Source organism: Artemia franciscana, chromosome 11, assembly GCF_032884065.1.
Source record: "Artemia franciscana chromosome 11, ASM3288406v1, whole genome shotgun sequence".
NCBI classification, from domain to species: domain Eukaryota; kingdom Metazoa; phylum Arthropoda; class Branchiopoda; order Anostraca; family Artemiidae; genus Artemia; species Artemia franciscana.
In genome coordinates, this window is record NC_088873.1 from 8,443,956 (window position 1) to 8,461,887 (window position 17,932).

At 35.0% G+C, this 17,932-nt stretch overlaps 1 protein-coding gene across 1 annotated transcript in view; it reads right to left on the bottom strand.

Moving 5' to 3' along the window:
- The window catches only part of LOC136032763 (sodium/potassium/calcium exchanger 4-like), a 51,948-nt gene extending 43,771 nt beyond the window's left edge, over positions 1-8,177 (bottom strand). The window contains exons 1-2 of the mRNA XM_065713110.1: positions 7,767-8,177; positions 4,321-4,509 (exon numbers count right to left, since the gene is read on the bottom strand). Of these exons, the coding sequence (XP_065569182.1) occupies positions 4,321-4,509; positions 7,767-7,941 (364 nt within the window). The 5' untranslated portion in view covers positions 7,942-8,177. The remainder of the gene's footprint in view (positions 1-4,320; positions 4,510-7,766) is intronic.
- Positions 8,178-17,932: the final 9,755 nt, after the last annotated feature.

The window sequence follows — 17,932 nt, forward strand, 5'->3', positions numbered from 1 at the left end:
CAGATTGTCCAATTAAGTGGGCAACCCAGTCAAGGTTAATTTTACCCCTTTGATTGCCGTTGTGACTGTCTCCCATTTATGCTACACCTCTCCGTGCATGCATGTCCCTTGACAATGCCGAAATAGAGTCAACCCGTTAACTACGGGTTGACAACTTGAAAATTTTCCTCTCATGCATGTCACTCCACAATGCTCAACTAGAGTCAACCTCTCATGCTAATTCACGGCGGGGTAAATCTGAGCGAAAGAGAGAGATAGAGAAAGAGAGAGAAGCTTAAACGCTATACAGTGGACATGGGCTAGATGGGAACCCCATATGACAATGTCTCTACTGTTGGTATATGTGTAGCGGATGGCTATTACCGCTTGAGCAACGGTCTAACCATTGACGGCTTTAAGGATTCGTGCTTTAAGCGGCAAACATGGGCTCAATGAAATCCCATATAAAAGAGGAATATAGCGTTGGTATTTACTTAGAGCAATGGGTTACCGCTAGAACAGCGGTCCAACAAGCCACGGCTTGAAGGCATCCGTACTTTAAGCGGTGAACCTAGACACCTTGGTATGTGTGTAGCGGAGGGTTATTACCACTTGAGCAATGGTCTAACCATAGAGCGTTATAGAGCGTTGGTATTTGCTTAGAGCAATGGGTTACCGCTATAGCGACGGTTTAAATAGCCTCTAACTTAAGCGGTGGACATAAGCTAGATGGGATGACTCTGTGTCTGTCTGGTATATATTAGCAAGCAGCGGTCTAAGTAGCCTCGGCTTGAAAGCATCCGTGCTTTAAGCGGTGAATATAGTGTTGGTATATGCTTTGAGCAATGGTTTACCGCTAAAGCAACGGTCTAAGAGCAACTAGGGTAAATTGTCAATTATAAATGACATTTAAGCTTGAAAGGAATATAGCGTTGGTATCACCCGATTGGACACATTTTATGACAAATTTCGCCCCCCCCCCCCTAAAAATACGCTAGTGTGTTGAATTACACGAAGTTGCTCATCTTTTGTATGTGACTACAAGGATTTAACAAGAAGATGTTTTCTTTACTATTAGAAATAGAAGAAGTAAGGAAAAAACAGGAAAAACAGCTGTTAAAACAGCTGTTTTTTTTTATAAAAACAGCTGTTTTCTGTTTTTTCGAAAAACAGAATAGATTACAGAAACAGGCTACCTGTTTTTGTTTGACCTGTTTCTGTTTCTGTTCTGTTTTTTTTCTTACTGTTTTTTCTGTTTCTGTTTTTCTCAAAAACAGAAACAGTGCCGATGCTTAATTCAGACGGATAAATAGCAAACGTTCTGATCGAATTTTTGCATATATATCAATGACGTATTGGTGAAACAATTGACGGCATTTTAAAATATAATTGTCTTCATCCTGCCGAATCATTAGTCTATAGGAATAATAATGCATTGCACTGCATTTCTTATTCATTTCTTTGTTAGTGGCTGGATTCATCAATTTAATATTAAAGTGATAGCCGGCGGCTCCATCCCAAAAAATGATAGGATATTGTAGGGCATCGTAGCATCGATGAGTTTCAGCAATTCTTACCAACTGAGCGTTTCGCTTATGAAGAATAATATCTCGAGGTAAAAACTGATCACCGACCATAACGATTGCCACTTCGTCGATAGTTGGAGCATTCTATCTACGCACATGTTGGCCAGGAGGCGTTTTGTCAGCGGAAATAACAATTTTATGCGTATCAGTAGGCATTAAATCGATGGCTGTTTTGTACAGACCCACTAAATTATTATTTTTGTGGAAAAGATGTTGCAATTGGGAAACGATTGTCCTTTCAACGTTGGGAGAAATTTCGCAACGTTTATTCAATTCAGAATTTCTATCACTGATGAAGTACAATTGTAAAAATTTATGATTCTCGCCTGAGAATGGTAGAAGGGACCCTGCTCTATGATAAATTTGCCCTTTTACTTTGAAAGTAGGCATAAATTGATCTGGATTTTCGATTTGGGCACCAAACGACGTCATTTGGAAACATGAGTTATATTTTCTGATCTGTGATAAAAAACGCTTAGATTCTGAAGTAGTTCCAGTAAGCAAAGTCTTCAATGGCTCTGGTGGTGCAGCCAATAGAGGAAGTTTAACTTTTCCTGAGGCGCAACACATTCCCATTGTTTCACCATTGAATTTCATGGCCTTGCAATAGGGACAAATTTTAGACATAGTCCTGATTTGAACACATCTACTATAATCATCGACTGGGCTGCACCTGAATGCCAGGCGATAATTTTCAGGTTGCTCATGTGATTCCTGGGCACGCTTTCTTTTCTCACTTTCTCTATCAGCTGCAAGCCTGTTTTCTTCCTGTTCTTGTGATTCCTCGGCACGCCTTCTTTTTTCACTTTCTCTTTTAGCAGCAAGTCTGGTTTCGCGTTGCTCTGGTAGTTCCTCGACACGCCTTCGTTGACGTAAATTGCACATTCCTAATCTAGCATTATCTCTTGAAGCCGCAAGCCTGTTTTCAGGTTGCTCTTGTGATTCCTCGACACGCCTTCTTTTTTTACTTTCTCTTCCAGCAGCAAGTCTGGTTTCGCGTTGCTCTGGTAGTTCTTCGACACGCCTTCGTTGATGAGTTCTTGTGTTAGGTAGCGTCACCATAGGTTCGACACAATCACCGTAGGAAAAATACAAATTCTTCTTTAAATTTGTAACCTATTTAGATCGTTCGTGGCCATAAATGTCAATATCCCAGTCAAGAAAGAAAAAAAAAACAACCATGTAGCCAACTTAGAAGGCAGGCCCCGGCTAGGCTATGCGGCAGGCTTGTATATATAGATTCTTATTGTCGCATCTCCTCTAGCCGCAGATATTGTGAGCCCCTTCTTGGGGTCATAGGCCGGGACCAGGCACGGTTAAGCGGTAGGTTAAAATATATCGATTCTTATTGTCGCCTGTCTTCTAACTGCAGACAAGATGATGCTCTTCTCGCTGTCATGGGTCGATACCAAGTTCGATACAACCACATTGGGAAAGGTGCAACTTCTTTCTTAAAGTTGTGACCTATTTAGATCGTTTTTGTGGCCATAAATGTCAATATGCAAGTTTTAAGAAAAACAAACAAACTATGTAGCCGATTTCAAGGCTGGCCCACGACACTCGGCACGCGGTAGGCTTGTATATATTGATTATCGTTGTAATTAGTAATTTCCAAATGAATTACCTTTGTTTGCTACTCTTTCCTAGGGAAAATGGTGGACTCCACAGGGACTATATATAATGTTGAAGGGTCCCATGACTTGTCAGTTTCATGTTTGACACATTCTGATTCTCGCTGTCGCTTGTAATCCTCACTGCTGCGTATCTTCTAACCGCATATTTCTTTGTTCTCGCTGTGAAATATCTTATAACCTAATATTTCTTTTTTCTTCACTTTCATTTTAAGTTCTTTCTTCTCCTCGTTCCCGCATGTCTTGTAACCGTATATTTCTTAGTTCTTCACTTTTGTGAATTGTTTTAATTCTCGCTGTCGCTTATCTTCTAACCGGATATTTCTTTCTTCTTCACTTTTAATTTTGACGTTTTATAATTGTCGTTGTCGCTAGTATTCAAAAATTATGTTTCTTTGTTCTTCATTTTCTTTTATCATAACTTCAGACATTTTTTCAATACCCTTTACCTTAACTGCTCGGATTGGTTTTGTCACATTTGATGATCTAGGTTATTTATTTGTCCTCTAGGCATTATGAAACTGCTTAAAACGTATTTTGTAAATAGACTCATTGCACTCGTTATTTTATATTTAGCTGTGGTCCTTTTGTTATGGTGGATAAGTTACAGATACTAAAAACGATATGGTCACTCCTGGGGGTGGGGGAGGGAAATGATTGTTCTCTTGAAATTTAATTTATTCTAATAAATTTGACGTCACTCACGGGATTTTTTTTCCAAAGTTAAGGCTCTTAACAAAATTTTCTCAAACTCCTGACCTACGTAGATAGTTTCTTTTTAGGCCAGAGAAAAACCAGGATGCCAATTTTTCAAAAAAATCTGGAGCCGTTTTCAAGAAAAATACATAAGTAAATAAATATACAATTATTGCTTGTTTAAAGAAATAAGACACAGTTATGGCTCGTTTAAAGAGATAAGATATATAGACAGGATAATGCTTGGTTTTCCCTACATTTTAGATGAGAAATTTGGTTTGCTCGGCCTATAAGACATGAAATATAGAGGAGATTATGGGTAAAAACACAAGTCTTGAGATTTGGGGGGAGGCATGGGACCCCAGAACCCCACCCCGTACACTTTCCGGTTCTCTATGGGTGCTTCCTTGAATAAAAGAAGGGCTTACTTTTACTGAATATTTCCAAGCAAGGGACGAAGTATTCATCACATACTACTCCTAGACCCAGCATGACGTAGATAGCGATTATAAAATGAACAGCAACACCTCCATTTAGCCTTTCTTCTTGGGTGAAAAAGTCGGGTGGGAAATCACAGATAGCAGGATTTGCACACGTTGCGTTGGCTTCTGATGTTTCTAAAACAAAACAAAAATTGAAAAAAAAAATTTCAATTTTTTTGAAATTTTTTTTTTTTCAAAATTTTTTTTTTCAAACAAACAAGGTCAACATGCCATTTAAATGCCTTATTTTATGTTCTTTCTGAATATAATAATAGGAAATTCAATTTTAAGCCACTTAAGGACTGTCAAAGATGGTACCTTTTTCTTTTATTTTCAGCTAAAAAAGGGTTAAAAACAGTAATTCTTACTTCATAATATTCAAAATAATTGTCATCAACACATATCAACTGCACCTCCATTATACTTTACCCTCCCCCTCATGTACAAATATATAGCCAACTTAAATTTTCTCTGGTTCTTGATTCCAGCCAGTGGTGAATTTTTTCAAAAAATTGAAAAAAAAATGACACACAACACTTTTTTTGATGTTATAGCAGCTGTACATAAATCAGCTACATCTTCAGCTAAAAAAAATAACACATTTTCATGATTTTGAAGAATTTTTATGACCTTCTTTTTTTTGCTCGAAAGATCAGATAAAAATACATCTAAATCAAAACTGAAAAAAACTGCATCCAAGCAATAGCATTGTAACCCACCTCCTGTGAGGTGTGTTAACTCACCTCTCGCGGGGCGCGTTAACCCACCTCACAGCACAAAAGCAGGAAAAAGCTTAGCTTTCAATATTACCCCTTTGTAAACAGGGGTTTCTTGAGATAAGATTTTTGGGTTTTTTCAGGTAAAGCAGATGGGTTGATTTGACAGCACGTTACTGCAAAGCAACTTTTGCTGTGCAAAGTTGTTGTTGCAAAAAAACAAAACAGCAAAAAAACAAAGCAACAAAGTTGCTGTTGCAAAGCAACAGCAACTACTGCACTGCACTACTGCAAAGCAACAGTTTTATCAAAATAAAATTTTGAGCATCAAGGTTTGAGAAAAATCTGCGACCTAGTAAAGAGCAGACCACAACTCATAGTAATCGAAAACTAAAAAATACTTTTTGAGTTGTTTCGACTTTAAATTTGGTCTTTCTTTCTTGCATTAGTGGGGCAACAGAATTTTATAGACAGTTTCTTCAAGACCCATTTGAAAGCTACTGATTTTATTTACGAGCTTTTTATAAATTTGGCATTAGTGGGGCATATTTATTGGACCTTTCAACTATGCTGAATCAAATCACTCTCTCATAATTTTGATCGGATATCTTTGGGGGGAAAGGGGCACGGGAGGGGGGCTAGTTGCACTCCCATCCTTTTTATCACTTAAAAAATGACTCTAGAACCTTTGATTCCGTTCCAATGAACCCTCTCCCGATCTTCTAGGACCATTGGTTCGATACGACCAAAACTAGGAAAAGAAAAATAATAAACATGCATCAATAATCTTTCTTCTGGCAAAAAATACAAAAATTCCAAATTTTTTAGATTGGAGCTTAAAACCTCTACAATAGAGTTGTCTGATACACTGAATCGTATGATATGATTTTCATTAAGATCACTTTACCTTTCCGGGGTGTTTCCAATCTCTTTCGAAAATCAGGCTAGATTTCTCTGGCTTGTATCGATCAGTAATATAAAATTTAATAAAACTTATTCGGAATCAGCATAGAAAACTAATTCTTTTGATGTATCTATTGTTATCGAAATTTAGTTTTCTAGAGTTTCGTTTACTATTGGGCCTTGTCACTCCTTACTTTTAATTCATTACAATGAACTGTTTGACAATGTACCAGAGAACCTTGACGTCACAAACAGTTCTATTTTATTGATTGGAAAAAAAGAAAGATATCGAACCAACGAAAAGGACTATCACTAGAGCTCCCAAAATAGTTGGAACTTCTATTCTGCAATCTCTAGTGGGATAACCTTACGTAGACGATAATTTCACAATAACATTGCTCAAGATATGGCATTGAACGAGATAAAAGAAAAAAATCACTATAGTCGAAAACAAGTTATTGTTCTGTGTTTTGAAATAGCACATTTGCCGTATCAAATTTTCTTTATTGCGTCCCCCTTTTTAAAACAACAAGAAGTTCCTAGGGGGCATCAACGCCCAGCTACGCGTGGGGTTACCGGCATAAAATTCAGAGATTGAGTCCTGGTCGCAAATATAAATTAGCTTGTAAAACAAAGCGCATAGCTCTTTTTTGAGCAAGAACTTGACTTTGATAACAGACAATTACATGAAATTTTAAATTGGGCGGGACAGTGAGTAATGCTAAACAGAAATTTCGAGGAGGTAGAATAAATAGTCAATGTTGATATTACCTGAACAATTGTTTTGGGTCATGAAACTATTGTTAATAGATGCATTTTGACTTTTTGAACATCTTTTCTCTCTTGCAAAAATACCGCGAACTCACCGTTATGGAATTATTCCGGCCCAAATATTCTTGTATTTACACATACAGAATTGCAATCATTTCCGTTATCGTTGATCGGATATTTGAAATCGCGAATCTGTAATAGTTTAGAAACAAATTTGGGCTATATATTTGTACATTAGGGGGGTGAGGGTAAAGCATAGCATATATTAAATACGTAAACTAACCATTGCTGTATTTAATATATGCTATGCTTTATCCCCCCCCTAATGTGCAAATATATAATAACTCCAAAACGGTGAGTTTGCGGTAGTTTTGCAAGAGATATTCAAAAAGTCAAAATGCATCTATTAACAATAGTTTCATGACCCAAAACATTTGTTCAAGTAATACCAACATTGACCCACATTTCCTTCTGAATAGCCCCAATTGCAGGCTGATATTGGTATTTTTTTCAAAATCTAAGATAACAAAAAACCTGTAGGGAGGAGGGGGCAAGTCCCCTCTCCGTTGGCACCACTGGAACTAAGAACAAATAATCCCTTTATGCTATTCCGCTGTTGTGCAACTTACCATTTTTCAAAATCTAAGATAAAAAAAACCTGTAGGGGGAGGGGGCAAGCCCCCTCTCCATTGGCACCACTGGAACTAAGAACAAATAATCTCTTTTATGCTATTCCGCTGTTGTGCAACTTACCATTTTTCAAAATCTAAGATAAAAAAAACCTGTAGGGGGGAGGGGGCAAGCCCCCTCTCTGTTGGCACCACTGGAACTAAGAACAAATAATCCCTTTATGCTATTCCGCTGTTGTGCAACTTACCATTTTTCAAAATCTAAGATAAAAAAAACCTGTAGGGGGGAGGGGGCAAGCCCCCTCTCCATTGGCACCACTGGAACTAAGAACAAATAATCTCTTTTATGCTATTCGACTGTTGTGCAACTTACCATTTTTCTCATCACCGCCTTCAAAGGTCCATGGAAAGAATCCACCTATTTGGTTGACACTTTTCCCAGCATTCAGATCATATACAGTCCTTGCCTGGACTGAACAAATCAAGAAAGTGGCGACTGACACAATGACAGGTAGAACTCGTTTCGGAATTGGAGTGCCACAAACCATTGTTTTGTCTTAATATCAGGATTTAAAACAAATTTTGCTTTTTGTTCTAAGCGTTTGCAATATAACTCCAGTAACGTAGTTTATAATAAACTTTGGGTCAAATGTTTCTTCAACAATTAAGTCTTCTCTGTCTTTCACCATCAGATTTATATTTACTTTCACCTAAATTACAACATTCTCCTTCGGTCTTCTTTAAGCACTGGTCGGAGCAAAAGCAAGTTTGATACTGAATCTATTTTGCGCAGGGCTAGTGATTTTATTCAAATAATGACGTTTAGAAGCCAGTCATAAAATTAATCGCTTTTTACGCAAGACAAAATTAAATACGTTTTTCTTTAGAAATAACCAAAGAGAATAAAGAAATTATTCACCTTGGAAAATTTTCAAGATTATTAGTGATTATTGGAAACTTGGTTGCTAAGGAAGCGTCTAGACTATAAATGTCTAGTCTTGAGTGACTTTATTATAGATGTCGTTTTACTAGGAGATTAACTTTAAAAAAAACTAGTTTTTTTTTAACTGAAAGTAAGGAGCGACATTAAAACTTAAAACGAGCAGAAATTACTCCGTGCATGTATGGGGATGCTCCCTCTTCAACATCCTGCTCTTTACGCTAAAGTTTGACTCTTTCTCTCAACTCTACTTTCTAACAGTAAAAACTTAGTAAAGAGCAGGGCGTTGAAGAGGTAACATCCCCTTTCATATACGGGGTAATTTCTGCTCGTTTCAAGTTTTAATGTCGCTCCTTACTTTCAGTTAAAAAACTTGTTTTTTTTAAATTTAATTTCTGAACATTTTTTAGTTAATCCATGTTTTGATTTCGGCTCTCCGCAGATGAATAATTAAAGCAAAATTTGCATATTTAATTATTTGGCTAAATGGCTTTCCCATAGTTTTGATCGAATGATTTTGATAAAAAAGGAGGGGGGAGGAGGCTCAGTTGCCCTCCAATTTCTTGGGTACTTAAAAAGGCAACTAGAACTTTTAATTTATTAAGAACATTTTCATTAGTAAGAGATATACGTAACTTACGAATTAGCTTACGTAACAAACTTCTATATTCGTATGTTTTTATTACGTATATGAGAGGGTTCGCCCACTCGTCAATACCTCGCTCTTTACACTAAAGCTAAGAAATTTTCCCCTGAATCACAAAGGCCGTAGAATAAATAGTTGAAATTACTAAAAATACTTTAGCGTAAAGAGTGAGGTATTAGGAGAAGGTGAACCTTATATGCGTAATATTTTCTGTTTGTTTTAAGTTTTATTGCTACCCCTTACTTTCAGTTGAAAAAACATTTTCATATTTATTTTCTCCTTGTTTTATTTTTAAATAATGCTAAAAAATGCTGTGCCCCCTTCATGGAAATATTCTTCCCCCATGACAAATTCCTCCATGGAAATTTTCCCCCACATAAACCCCTCTTCCTAACCCCTACTCCCAACCAAAAAATCCCCCTGAAAACGTCTGTTTACTTCCTAATAACCATTACTATATGCAAACACTGGTCAAAGTTTGTAACTTGCAGCTCCTTCCACGGAGACTGTGGGGGAGTGAGTCGTCCCAAAAGACATAGTTATTAGTTATTTCGACTATGTTTAATAAAATGACTATCTCAGAATTTTGATCCGACGACTTTGGGAAAGAAATGAGCGTGGGAGGGGGCCTAGGTGCCCTCCAATTGTTTTGGTCACTTAAAAAGGGCTAGAAAACTTTTCATTTCCGTTCGAACGAGCCCTCTCGCAAAATTCTAGGACCTATGGGTCAATACGATCACCCCTGGGAAAGAAATAAAAAAATAAACACGCATCCGTGATTTTTCTTCTGGCAAAAAATACAAAATTCCACATTTTTGTAGATAGGAGCTTGGAACTTGTACAGTAGAGTTCTCAGATACGCTGAATCTGATGGTGTGATTTTCGTTAATTTTATATGACTTTTAGGGGGTGTTTCCCCCTATTTTCTAAAATAGGGCAAATTTTCTCAGGCTCGTAACTTTTGATGGGTAGGACTAAACTTGATGAAACTTATGTATTTAAAATCAGCATTAAATGCAATTCTTTTGATGTAGCTATTGGTATCAAAATTTCGTTTTTTAGAGTTTTTATTACTATTGAGCCGGGTCGCTTTTTACTTACAGTTCATTACCACGAACTTTTTCAGATATGTGGACACAATGTATTATTATTTTTTTTATTTTTTTTTTTACCAGGGCACTTCCTATAAAAGGAATTGTCGTAGAAACTTCTAAAATGGCTCAGTGGATTGGAAATTCGAACTGCCAGTACCCTTTTTAATAGTTGAAAGTGATTAGAGGGCAACCAGCCTCCCTTCATGCCCATTATTTCCCCAAACATATCCAATTAAAATTTTGAGATAGCCATTTTGTTCAACTTAGTTGAAAATTCAGGACATTATGTCTTTAAGGATGGCAATTGCACCCCCCCCCCCGCCATCCCTCAGGGCAGAGGTTGTAAGTTACGCCCCAAGGGCATAGAGGGTTCTTATGGAAATTATGGTCGTATAAAATTCAGAGGGGGCCCATTAAATTAAAATCACAAGTTCTATTGCCATTTTCAAAATTCAAAGTGATCGGCAGCTATCCCTTCACGTTCTATTTTTTCTAATTGCCCTAGATACGTCCGATAAAATTTTGAGATAGCTATTTGTTCCAAAATAGTCCTAAGATCATATAACAAGGCCTCTGGGGTTGACATAACCCCCTAGAGTCTGGCGGTAAGGGTTTTAAGTTATGCCACAGGGGGTATATAAGGTTTTTATGGAAGAGTTGGTCCTCTGAACTTAAGAGGAGGTTTATTCGATCGGAATGCATAATTCTAGCTCTCTTTTAAGAATCAAACGTGATGTAGAAAAAAACTAATCCCCCTCCCTTTCAACCTCTTTTCCCCAAACGCATTCAATCATACTTCTGTGACACTTGTTCCTGCCAAAAACCCAAAATTTTTCATTTTTGAAGATAGGAGCTTGAAGCCCCCTGTAGTAGGGTTATTAGATAAGTCAAATCTGATAGTGAAATTTTCATTAAGATCACTTAACTGCTTGGAGCTATTCCAAAACACATTTAGTAAACTGGGGAAAACTTTCTTAGGCTCGTAGCTATTGATGGGCTATAACACTTAATGAAGTTTATATATTTGGAATCAGTGTAAATTCTATTGATGTTTATAGGCCAATTGTTATCAAAAATCTGTTTTTAGTGTTGCAATTACTATTGAGCAGATTCGCTCCATACTTACAGTTTATTACCTCGAACTATTTTATCTTTAAATAGTATATCCAAATGAATTGGTTAGATCAAATTTTTAATTCTATATAGAATTATTATACATAGAATTATATTCAGAATTATATAAAACTATATATATTATATAGAATTATATAACTATATAAACTATATAGAATTATATACAATTCTATATAATTCTAATTCAAGTTTATATAATCAATGCGATTTTTTTACAGCCTTTGAACTATTATGACGCTTAAACCTGCTGTAAAAAAAGAAGAAAATTTAATTATTAAATAAAATTTGGCCAATTACATTTGATTAAAGTTTCCTTTGAATATCAACCCATTTGAATCTGTTCCGTATATGAGGTAGTTTGCCCCTCTCGTCAATACGTCACTCTTCAAACTATTTCTTTAAAGCTTAAAAAAAGATTTTAACTGGAAATAATTGGATGCGGTAAACCAAGCTGGTTGTACTGAAAAGTATATTCATGATTTTTTTTATTGAATATCAGGAGTCTTGCCATCTTTCACCATTTTTTTTGTCCCGTGTTCTTAGTTGTCTAATTATGTTTTTCTTTCTGTGTGACTTTTTTTTACATTTACTCATGGTTTTTACTACCCGGTTTTTGTGACGGTTTACAAATAATATGATGATATTGATGATATTCAACCACTATAGAAACAACCCTTATGAATTTCCAATTCTCTTTGGAGCAAGTAAAAAGAGTAAAAACAAAAATTCAAACGAATCTATAAATTCATCCTTTATAGAAGTGAATAATAATAGAATAATAATTTAAACATAGAATAATATATAGAACAATAATATATAGAATAATAATATAACAATAATATAATAATCTATATATATAAAAATAAGTTGTCTGTCTGTGGATGGATCAGGTGACGTCACCTGAAAAAACTGGATCAGGTGACGTCAAAACTGAAAAAACTAAAAAAAGGCAAAAACTACAAAAAAAACTAAAAACTAATAAAAAAAAAAAAAAGCTAAAAAACTAAAAAAACTATAAAGGTAAAAACCAATAAAAAACTAAAAAAAAAACTGAAAAAACTAAAAAAAGGCAAAAACTACAAAAAAAAACTAAAAACTAATAAAAAAAGTAAAAAAGCTAAAAAACTAAAAAAACTAAAAAAACTAAAAAAAGGTAAAAAACTAAAAAAAATAAAAAATAAAAAAAAACTAAAAAAAAGGAAAAAACTGAAAAATAAGCTAAAATAAAGGTAAAAACCAATAAAAAACTAAAAAGAAAAAAAGGAAAAAACTAATAAATGACGAAACTCAAAGAGAAAGCGACCAGGACAAAAGGAATGTTCGATTAGCAATCAACAAAGCACCGGGACACAGGGAGTATAAATGACGACCAGGACATAAGTAAAAAAAAAAAACTATCTATATATATATAAATAAGTTGTCTGTGGATCTGTGGATCGTGGATCAGGTGACGTCACCTGAAAAAACTGGATCAGGTGACGTCAAAACTGAAAAAACTAAAAAAAGGCAAAAACTACAAAAAAAACTAAAAACTAATAAAAAAAATAAAAAAGCTAAAAAACTAAAAAAACTAAAAAAAGGCAAAAACTACAAAAAAAACTAAAAACTAATAAAAAAGCTAAAAAACTAAAAAAACTAAAAAAAAGGCAAAAACTACAAAAAAAACTAAAAACTAATAAAAAAAATAAAAAAGCTAAAAAACTAAAAAAACTAAAAAAACTAAAAAAAGGTAAAAAACTAAAAAAACTAAAAACTAAAAAAAACTAAAAAAAAGGAAAAAACTGAAAAATAAGCTAAAATAAAGGTAAAAACCAATAAAAAACTAAAAAAAAAAACTGAAAAAACTAAAAAAAGGCAAAAACTACAAAAAAACTAAAAACTAATAAAAAAAAGTAAAAAAGCTAAAAAACTAAAAAAAACTAAAAAACCTAAAAAAACTAAAAAAAGGTAAAAAACTAAAAAAAATAAAAAATAAAAAAAAACTAAAAAAAAAGGAAAAAACTGAAAAATAAGCTAACATAAAGGTAAAAACCAATAAAAAACTAAAAAAAAAAAAAGGAAAAAACTAAAAAAAAATTTCATCTAAAAAACTAAAAAAAACTAAAAAAGGTAAAAACTAAAAGAACTAAAAAAGAAAAAAATAAATGACGACACTCAAAGAGAAAGCGACCAGGACAAAAGGAATGTTCGATTAGCAATCAACAAAGCACCGGGACACAGGGAGTATAAATGACGACCAGGACATAAGTAAAAAAAAAAAATTAACAAAACTAAAAAGAAGGTAAAAACTACAAAAAAACTAAAAAGAAAAAAAAACTAAAAACTAATAAAAAAACTAAAAAATCTAAAAATCTAAATAAACTAAAAAAGAAAAAAAAAGGAAAAAAATAAAGGAGAAAAACAAAACTAAAAAACGAATGTATATACAGACCGGTACACCGGGATACAAATGACGACCGGGACACAGGGAATATAAATGACGACCGGGACACAGGGACACAACTACAACGGGGACACCGGGGGAAACAGGGGGATATAAATGACGACCGGGACAAAAAAACTAAAAAGAAAAAAAAACTAAAAACTAATAAAAAAACTAAAAAATCTAAAAATCTAAATAAGCTAAAAAAGAAAAAAAAGGAAAAAAATAAAGGAGAAAAACAAAACTAAAAAACGAATGTATATACAGACCGGGACACCGGGATACAAATGACGACCGGGACACAGGGAATATAAATGACGACCGGGACACAGGGACACAACTACAACGGGGACACCGGGGGAAACAGGGGGATGTAAATGACGACCGGGACACCGGGACAGGGAATGGTCGATTAGCAATCACCATCAACAAAGCTCAAGGGCAATCATTAGAATCATGAGGTATAGATCTGAATACAGATTGTTTTCCCATGGACCATTATATGTTGCATGTTCAAGAGTCGGTAACTACATTCAAACGTAGTTAAAACCATATATATATATCTATCTATATTCACAGGTGGGACATAGGGACACAACTACAATGGCGCGTAACTATTATGGCGCGTAACGACTTACGCGCGCGGGGGGGCTTGGGGGGGCGCGAAGCGCCCCCACCAACTAGGTGTTGGGGTGGCGCGAAGCGCCACCCCAACAGCTAGTATAAGAATAATAATAATATATATCATAATATATAGAATATAACAATATAATAAATAAAATAATAATATAGAATAATAATATATAGAATAATAATATAGAATAATAATATATATAGAATAATATAGAATAATAATTTAAACAGGGTTTTTTGTTTACATGGCTCTGTTAACAGTTTGACTATCATCAACTTCAGCTTTACTTTTAAATCCTTTATCATAATACGCTTTTGTGGAACCCCGCTTTTCATCAATAGGGCTATAGCTCATTGCATCTAATGCTTTTCTTTTCTTAGGGTTAATCTCAATTAACAGTTAAAGTTTTGATACTTTTATTTTGTTATGATAGAATCTCTGATAAAAGCTATTTAATATGTTATAAATCTTAATAAAAATTGTGTTTTTGTTCTTTTGAACTAACATGATATTAAATAACCTTTGCACAGAAATGCTTTGTAAGAATCATTTCCTCGTTCAGCAAATCTGACGAAAAATTGTCAAATTTGACTAAAAAAAATGTTGACGAAAAATTATTTAAAAAGCTGAGTATCCCACCAGGTTTGAAGAACACTCATAATCACAGTTTCAAATAATTTTTGGAGACCTATGAAATTGAAGCCAGTTTAGATGTTGTTATTCGATCTTACACAAGATAACAACATTTATGGGTCGACACAACTTCTAAGAACCTGTGTAGCCAGGATGGGATATTTTCCTCCAATTCGATTAATAAACTTTTAATTTAGTGTGATATCATGACCTTTACGATTTTCGTTCAGAAATTATGGTTGAAGAAGGACTATTTAATAAAGAGAGTTTCTTACCTCTCTTTAATTACTCTTTTTGAATTACTTTACCTCTCTTTACCTCTAATTACCTCTCTTTTGAATTACTAGGTTGAAGAACTCTTCTCTTTCTTTATTTTTACAGAATATAGCTATTATAGCCAATAGAGAAGTACAGTCTCATGACCAAAGGTCTCATCGTCTGTCAAATTGTTTAGAATTTATTAAACTCCGTCCTTCGGATTACCCACTTGGAAAAAAGGAGGGAATGTCATGTTATCTGCTATACAGCAGATACGTTATTCCTGTTCCTAATTTATTTGAGTAGAATGAAATCCTTTGGCCAAATTCCTATAACAAATTCCAAGTTCCTATAATATTATTGCAATAATGTCTTATATTGTCTATATAATGTCTTCTATTACCCTCCAAACCAAAACATTGATGCAAAACACAACTTTCTCCAGCAATTGCAGACCGGTGCTGATTTATTATTTCTAAGTACACTAATGCCGGAATGTTTTTGGTTGGGGACACTAATGAACTTAAGATGAATTCAATTTGCTTCTCTCTAAAAGTTAAGCAAATATTTAAAAATCAAACAACTAGGGAAAAACTTCTCTAGATGTCATTCCGACTAATCTGAGTAATTTTAACGGTTCTCCCTAAGCTTTGCCTCTATTGAGTGGGAGTTGTCGCCTTTCCCTCCTCCTGTTCCCCCCTTTTAATTTTAAGCATTCGTTCCTAGTAGTAGTGACACCTCCATGGTTTCCACCGGGCCCCATACCCCTTCGAATTCCCTATCCAGACATTTTTTTAGGTGTTTTCAAGACACAAATGTTAATTACATCATGGAGGATGTTTTCTAAGAGATACAGATGTTTGTTACGTAATAGGCTTCACTTTTTTAAAGTGTGTTTAAAAACCTACGAGGGCCAGGAAAAAACCTTCAGGATCCACTAGACAAGATGCAAACGTTACCTAATAGTTTCCTTGGTTTTTATGATTAATAACCTTCGGGGCTTCTTTGCCCCAGGATTTCTAAGGTTGTTACCTGATAGTTTCTTTGATTCTTAAAAAAAAACATTCAGGGGCTTCTTTACTCCGCCATCCCAAAGATTTTTACCTATTAGTTTCTTTGATTCTTTTAAAAAACTATGAGGGCCAGGACTTTTTTACTTCAGAATTTCTTTCGGTGTTATGTAAAAAGGTTTGGTTGTTATATGATAGAGCGTGTTTTTTCTTAAAAATCTTGTGAGGGGTAACTCCTTCAGGGCCTGCTAGTGGGGGACCTTCAAGACGCCAGACCCCTAGTGAGTAATTCCACCAGCCCCCTAACATCCACTTCCAATGGAGCTCTAGCAAGCAATTCCAATGGGGCCCTAGCACCCAATTTCACTGGGAGCTTTAGCATCAAATTTTCCCGGAGCCCCTAACCACTAGGTGCCCCTAGCGTCCAATTTCACTGGGAGGCCCAAGCCCAAGCATCCGCATCCATCGGGGGCCCTAACATCCAATTTCATAAGGGCCCTAAACTGACCATCGGGGTTCCCCTAGCTACCAATTCCAATAGGGACCTAACATCCAATTTCATCAGGCCCCTAACCTAACCATTAGGGACCCCAGCATCCAATTCCTTCGGAGGGAACCCTAGCAACCGATTTCACTGAAAAAACGTTTTTCAAGATGTTTCAAGATTTCTTTGGTTGTTATGTAATAGGGGAATGTTTATTTATGTTAAGGATTAAGCAACCTCGCGTGACTTGCTATACTTCATGGGGACCGTGGGGATCTCTGCTTGTAGCTGTGGAGGGCTCACACGTGGATTGATACAAAATAACACTGCACTTCAAGACATAATACTTCAAGAGATTTTTTTTCGTTCATTGCGTTATTCTTCTTTTTTTTTTCTTAGGGAACCTTTATATTCAAAAGATTTTGTGTCCACACTAGGGTTCGAAAGAGATTTACATCCAATGGAACTCCGTCCCAGACAGATGGACTATGAAAGGCTTTCTAACATTTTGATTAGGAAAGTAGATTCTACGAAATAACCAATTCCATTCACGGGGAATTCCCATGTCCCGCTTAATAGAATGATTAAATTGATCGTATGTTTCCAGCCCTTTCTACATGAGAACGCAAAAGTATCCCAGTACTATGGATTCTTGCTCCATTAGATGTTCCTGCCTATTACAATGTTATTAATTTTCTAATGTGACCTAGACAGGTTCAGTTACGTATTAAATCAATAAAATATTACGTAGCATGGCTTTAGATATTTCATTCCGTAAACGGTTACGTATTTAGTATTTACCCTGGAACACAGACTTTTTAATGTAAACAAAAGTTTTATCCATAAAAAAATAATAAAATCATGAAATAACAGAAAGAAGAGTTAAAATTCAATAAACAGCTAAAAGCAAAACGTGAAAAACCTTATAAAGGATAAAATATAAGCAAATAGAATCTTTAAATCACATATAAACAGTTAAAACTCAACAAATGGTAAAACAAAACGTGAAAAAACCTGATATAGGATAAAATATAAGCAAAAACAAACGTGAATAAATGAAACACGGGGATTCTAGCAACCAATTACAGAGGAGATGGAAGGGTTTGTTATTAGAGGTAAATTTAAGCCATATTAAGAGGCATTTCTGAGAAGTTTTGATGAAAATGCCACGTTTCATTGAACCAAGACTATGCTTATTTCACGCCAACGCGGTATAATGTGATTGATCCCCTCCCCTTACATTGATATTTCTCCCCATGAAACTAATTTTGTTCATAGAACTGC